General features: G+C 31.5%; 1 protein-coding gene across 2 annotated transcripts; it reads right to left on the bottom strand.

Annotated features, from left to right (window-relative positions):
- Nucleotides 1-328: 328 nt before the first annotated feature.
- Nucleotides 329-3245, bottom strand: LOC145015015 (uncharacterized). Of its 2 annotated transcripts, none has more exons than XM_078973469.1 (4): nucleotides 3038-3245; nucleotides 1205-2877; nucleotides 969-1086; nucleotides 329-855 (listed from the first exon to the last, which is right to left on the bottom strand). In XM_078973469.1, exons 2-4 carry the CDS (start codon nucleotides 2732-2734, stop codon nucleotides 638-640), a joined length of 1866 nt encoding a protein of 621 aa, XP_078829595.1. In that variant the 5' UTR covers nucleotides 2735-2877; nucleotides 3038-3245; the 3' UTR covers nucleotides 329-637. The 2 variants fall into 2 exon arrangements, with proteins under 2 accessions (XP_078829595.1, XP_078829594.1); XM_078973468.1 differs by having other exon boundaries at nucleotides 329-858; nucleotides 3038-3243.
- Between the last annotated feature and the right edge of the window lie 2984 nt (nucleotides 3246-6229).

The following is a 6229-nucleotide window of genomic DNA, read 5'->3' as shown; positions in this document are numbered from 1 at the left end:
GGACTGTTGACGTAGCATCAAAAAAACCGTAAAAAAGTTCTATTACAGATTTGTTTAAATTACACAAAATAAAAACAATATTAAACAAAAAAAATAACATATATCTTTTCGAAAAACTGAAACATAATACGTTTGACTTTCTAGGATTTCATTCACATTAAAAACAATTTTTTGTTTAGTGCAAACACTTCAAAGTGATAAAAAATCATTCAAGTCGACCTTGAAAATCAATTCATCATTTTGTTCAATGTATTTCTTAAAATTTTTATTCGATTATAATCTATACCAAATATAACTTGGTTTCAATCATACGAAACAAACCCAGAACCAAAGGAACAAACATGCTTCAATTGAATTCAACCCCTGATAAGTTAAAACCCATGTATCTTTTTTTTATCATAATTTTTAAAAGAAACTAAACCAAATCTCCAATTGTACAACATTTGGTTCGTAAGGTACTACTACCGATGATGATGATGATGATGATGATGATGATGCAGAATGTACATGCAATTAAGATCTGTACAACAATTACAGTACCACCAAACCAAGCAAGCTTTCATGGCCAACAACATCATGCAAAAAGCTTTTCTTTTCCTTTTCATTTTCCTTTTCCATCAACACAAATCAAATCATATCATATCCCCAATTCCACAGATCCATATGCTGCAAGAGCTTCTGCAACCCTAAGCGCCATTGTCGCCTTGTAAGTTAGTAAATCTGCAACCTCCATCAACATCTGAGCTCTTTCCCTCTTCGCAATCGCTCCCTCTTCAGCCCTTTTTGCAGCTCCTTCTGTTTCCTCAACTTTCAAGGTTGTGTTTTCGGGCTCTTCCACGTTTTTATCATACAAGGCTGCTGTAAATATGATCGGACACCAAGGTCAATTTTGTAATTTCACATTATATGACAAAGAAACAAAAACAAACAGAATAAAATATATATATATTATATTAACACGTACACACCTTTCAAGAAAGTTAGTTGCTTTCCTCTTCCCGATTGATTTCCACGTTTTCTAAATGACCTTTTTTTGCGAAGAACGGATTTGGTGTTAAGCTGTTCGGTTTTCTTTGGTTTGTAAAACTGTCATAAAGAAAACAGAAACTTGTTAGAAAACTACATCAAAAGGTCTTCAAATGAAAAGACGTGAATGCCCTTATGACATGGCACGATGATATTCTTTATAGCATGTTATATTTACCTGGAAAACACGGATAAGAGCCGAATGCTTTTTCTTGCGTTTAGCCATCCAATAATCATAAACACCTTCTAGAACATCCTTCGATGCCAGGATTTGACATCGATCAACAACCGATGCCACGTCAGCATAATCTTCCGGACTACCATAAATCCCTCTCTCAAAACTATCGATTATTTTCTCAAAATCATCTTCATTGACTTTCACATCATGGTCAAAATTAAACTTTTTCAACCACTCATCATCATCAGAATCCATGTCATAAACAGTGTCACTCCTTTCCAAAACCCTAGAAACTTCATCACCTCTTGAAGTAATATAAGAATCAGGCATTTTGAAAGGTGAAGATTCAACATCTGCATACCCTTTTACTTCATTTACCCGAGGAACAGGGATTATGCTTGTTAAAGTAGCTTGTAATTGGACACTTCTTTCAGAACATTTCCTGTAAAGTTCTTTGAAAACAAACCAATCTTGTCTGTTTGGGAATTCAAGTCTCCAGCTGTCATCATTTCCAGCCCAAATTATTGCATGGGTGACCCGGTTGTGAAAACAGGATCGCATTGCGGTTCGGGTTTCGACCCGGAAACTTTCGACCCCGTTTCTTTTAACTACAAGAAACCATTGTTTAGGAGCAGCCATTTCCATGGTGATTACAGCTCCACTTTCTCTATAGCATCTATCTGATTCTATCACTAATATATTTGCACTGCATGTAGCTGAATCTATATTTTGGGTTAGTTCCACAAGTGTAGATTTGAGTTCTTTGAAATTAGGTCTGCAGATTGACCGAGAAATCTCGGGGTTTGACTTTATTGGGAAGAAGGGGACGCCATCTTTTACCAGACAACTTGAGGGGTTCCTTCGTTTTCTTGATCTGAAAGAACTTCGCCTCTTTTGAATAGCTCGGTGGATTGTGATGTTGTTTCTTGGTGGCAAATTTGAAATATTCATACCTGTTGGAACCTTCTTTCTTTTGGATTTGGATCTTAAAGGTAGAAGCTTGACTGGAGATTGATTTCTTTTGATGGTGATTTTTGGTGGCAAAGTTTGAAAATCGGTTAGTGATTCATCTGCTATGATTGTCTTCCTGGCTTGCTTTCTCACAAACTTCTTACCATATCTTTTATCTGAAGAGACTTGAGTATCATGATCTGTAGATGGTAGATTTCTCTTCCGTTTTCTTGAATAAACCAATCCCCACCTCCTGCAACCACTGTTATGGTGAATTTGATGGAAAGAATCGTCTAACCTCAATTCCCCTAATTTGATTTCAGTTTGTGGTTCTCCTTCAATGTCCATAAGCTCGTCGTTGTTTGCTTCATGTGAATTGTGCCATCCGTTTTCTTTAAATTCAACATCACCATCGTCGTGATCGAGCAACTCAATCCAATCTTCTTCGGCGTTTTCAACAGCGAGATGTGTTCGACTCATATGTTTCAGCTTCTCGTCAGTAGGAAACAATCGTCTACCTGACCTCAAAACCCTAGCACCAAAAACCCTAGTCGTCCTCCTCATCTCCACCGACGGCATGGGCACCGTCCTATCCCTCTCCCTCTCCCGATGAGCAATCAAAACCTCCGACGATCTTTCTTTCCTAATTCTCCTCAGACTCTCAAAATTCCCATGACCGATGAGGTCAATTCGTATCCTCAGGTAAAATCCTCGACGACAAACTAAAAATTATACATATATATATGCTTATACTCACAAATAAATCAAAAACCTAAGTAAAAGAGAAGACTTCACGGACATATTAGATCCGGATTTTTCTAATCGTTTGAAAAGTTCTAGTCCTGACTATGTTCTACATACATGTCTGTGATGTAAACGTACCTGTTAACGGCTGATACAGTTTAGAGATAGAGATGTGGTGGTGGGGGTGGTGGTTGTGGTGGTGATGAGTGGGAAATCTGCAAGGGCGGGGGGCGGAGGGCGGGAGGAAGAAAATGATGTGTATGGCGGCCGTTATGGCAGAGAGGGGTAAGTGAAGAGGCGGAAGCGGTGCTGGCCGTTGGATCTGGAACCCTAGGGTAACTGTTCCGCTCATATTATTATTCAATCAAAATTAAAAAAGAGGGAGTAAAAAGGGCAAAATTAAATTGAATTTTTCTCTTACATCCATATATTTTGTCTCAATCTCCACTTTCACCCCAAATGTTTGAAGTATTTTCACTTGCAGTCCTTGTAAATAGAGAGACAATTTTCACAAACTTAGAATTCTAAAACGATACATATCAAACTTCTAAAACCAAATATTTATTCAAATACACTCTAAATACCTTAAAATAGGTGCTTAAAACTATTTATTATTATATAATCATGTATAATATATTATTATTTGTAACATTAAAAAAATATTAGTATAATTATATAAAGTAGGTCTGCCAACAATTGTTTATATCATAAGTTGCATACGGTTAGATCCGAAAAGAAAATGTGTTGGACGCAAATATAAAAGTTAATTATTTATTATAAAATTCTAACTTTTTATGTAGACAAAAAAAAATCTAATTTATATGTGATTAGAGATAAAGAGAGGAAGAGATACAAAAGTCTTGGATGTTTTTAAATTAAGCTTTTATTTTATTGCTATAAATAAATATAAATAAATCAAGATGTTTAATTGGTGCAAATTCAGGAAAAAATAATCACAAAGTGTCGAGTTCTTAAAATAAGAAAGTTATGCCAACATGTAGTCCATTAATAAAGGTTGTGCCAACCAACATGTGTTGACAGGAGAAGCAAGAAAATCTATATATGCACATAAAAAAAATTTATAAATAAAGATTTGTTATATTTTTTTTATAGCTTTATGGTTGTGATTTCGTACCTTTTAACATAATAGTTATGGGTTATGTACTTATGTCATAGAAAACGTGATCAAAATGGTTTCAAAATAAAGTAAGAGTAAATGGCTATCTAGACTTTATGATAATATTAATGAAGGGTAAAAAGGGTAAATATGCATAAAATCGGGGGTTTAAATGCAAATTTTTACTGAAGTCTATCAGTCAATTCATGCCAAAGCGTACAGAGCAAGGAAAACAAACAAGGGCAGAAAGGACATTTCGCATTAAAGCAATCACAGGTTTCTTTACCTGGAACCAAGAAAATGCCATTAAACCGCATTCAGATTTTCTATTTCAAGAGCATCGAGAGCGTAAAGCTTATTTGGTAAGCTTTTCGTTACATGTAGACAACTCTTCCATTTTAAAAGTTCAAAAAAACGTAACAATAATAGTATTAATTTATATCATTCGTAGTTTTTTATTTATAAGATAATGTTTTATAAATTTTAATGAACAAGATGCTATCAATTTAAATATTTTCCAGTAACTATGAAAAAAAATTGAAATTAACTAATTGACCAAATTTTTGTAAAGCTTTTGTCTAATGTACTATTTTCAAAGCATATTAATATTTATAAGATTAAAAAGTAGTTTATAATTACATTAAGTAAAAGAGAAATATCAAATCTATCCTTATTCTTTAGTTATTTTTCAAAAAAAATAACAAAATATAAGAAATGACGAATCTAATTATTAAAATTGTAGATGGGCCTTAATGAGCTACAATTCCAAAGTTAATAAGATTGGGGAAAAAAAAAACGTTATACTCATTTTACACTTTCAGTTGAATGGAGATACTAACTATCACCATCATGTATTTAATACCATGAGAGTAAATTACTTGAAGCAACCAATCAGATTCAATGGAGATATGTACTACAACCACATGTTCTTCCATACAATCAGATTCAATGGATTTGTCTACAAGTTTTATTAGAAGCTAGAATGATATTTCTAACGATTTTTCTCAAGTGATTCCTTGAACATAAGTTAAAAGAAAACTAATATAAGTTGGTTTCGATAAACGGAAAATGTTTTCTAATTTCTATTAATATTGTTAATGCCAAGAACCGTAAGCATTACATCCCGAGGACTAAATGTGTAGATTTATAAATAAAATTAGATATGTGTAGTTAGTTTGTTCTAAAAAAACACGTATTATGATATTATGATGTCTGACTGTGACACAAAATTAACAATGTCAAAAACTTGACTTTGATGTATGTATTAAATTTTAAGCAAAGTAAATGTTTTAGAGGCCGTTTTCATGTATATATATAACCATATTAAGCATTTAAAACAATATGCGATTGAATTGGACAAAACTTCTTACGACTATTCTAACATTTACAGAAAAAGATAAAACAAAATCGTAGAAAAAATCAAGACGAAATCGCATATGGTCGGTCAGAAGTTATCAACAATTTCATCATGTCAAAATGACATATCTAAAAAAATATGTTACTATATGTATTCCCCTCACTCATATATATTATAAATTCAAGAGGGGTAAACACATATTCACCAACTCACAAAGAAATGGTACACAAAACAATTGGAGGGATATATATAGAATTCGCATATATATATATATATATATATATATATATATATATATATATATATATATATATATATATATATATATATATATATATATAAAAGTAGTTTTTTTGTCATTTGTCATCATATTAGACATTTTAATTAATGTGTTGTCACTTGTCAATCTATTAGTTTTCCATTTTAAATTTATTAGACCTCCTTATTAATGTGATTCTATTTTAAATTTTAAATTTTAAATTATTGTTTTCATTAATTCACAAATAAAAAATATCTAATATATATTAAAATTATTTTTATATATTTATTTGAATCAATGACTATAATTTCACATAACTAATAAAAATATTTCTTAAATTAATAATTTATTTAAAATAACTTATTAATAATTTTGAGCTTTTACTATAAAAATTTGATTAATTTTATAACTGTGGTTCCCACAGGTTATATATATATATATATATATATATATATATATATATATATATATATATATATATATATATATATATATATATATATAGAATCAAGATCAAATAAGAAGGAAATTTTTGGTAGGAAGGTAAGAAATTTTTTTTCTACGTATTTTTTTCGCGAACAAACAAAATGAATCATT

This window comes from Lactuca saligna, chromosome 9 (genome assembly GCF_052625555.1).
Source record: "Lactuca saligna cultivar CGN05327 chromosome 9, ASM5262555v1, whole genome shotgun sequence".
Classification (NCBI taxonomy): Eukaryota; Viridiplantae; Streptophyta; class Magnoliopsida; order Asterales; family Asteraceae; genus Lactuca; species Lactuca saligna.
Note: the sequence above shows the minus strand (reverse complement) of the source record. Positions and strands in the feature narration are given on the sequence as shown.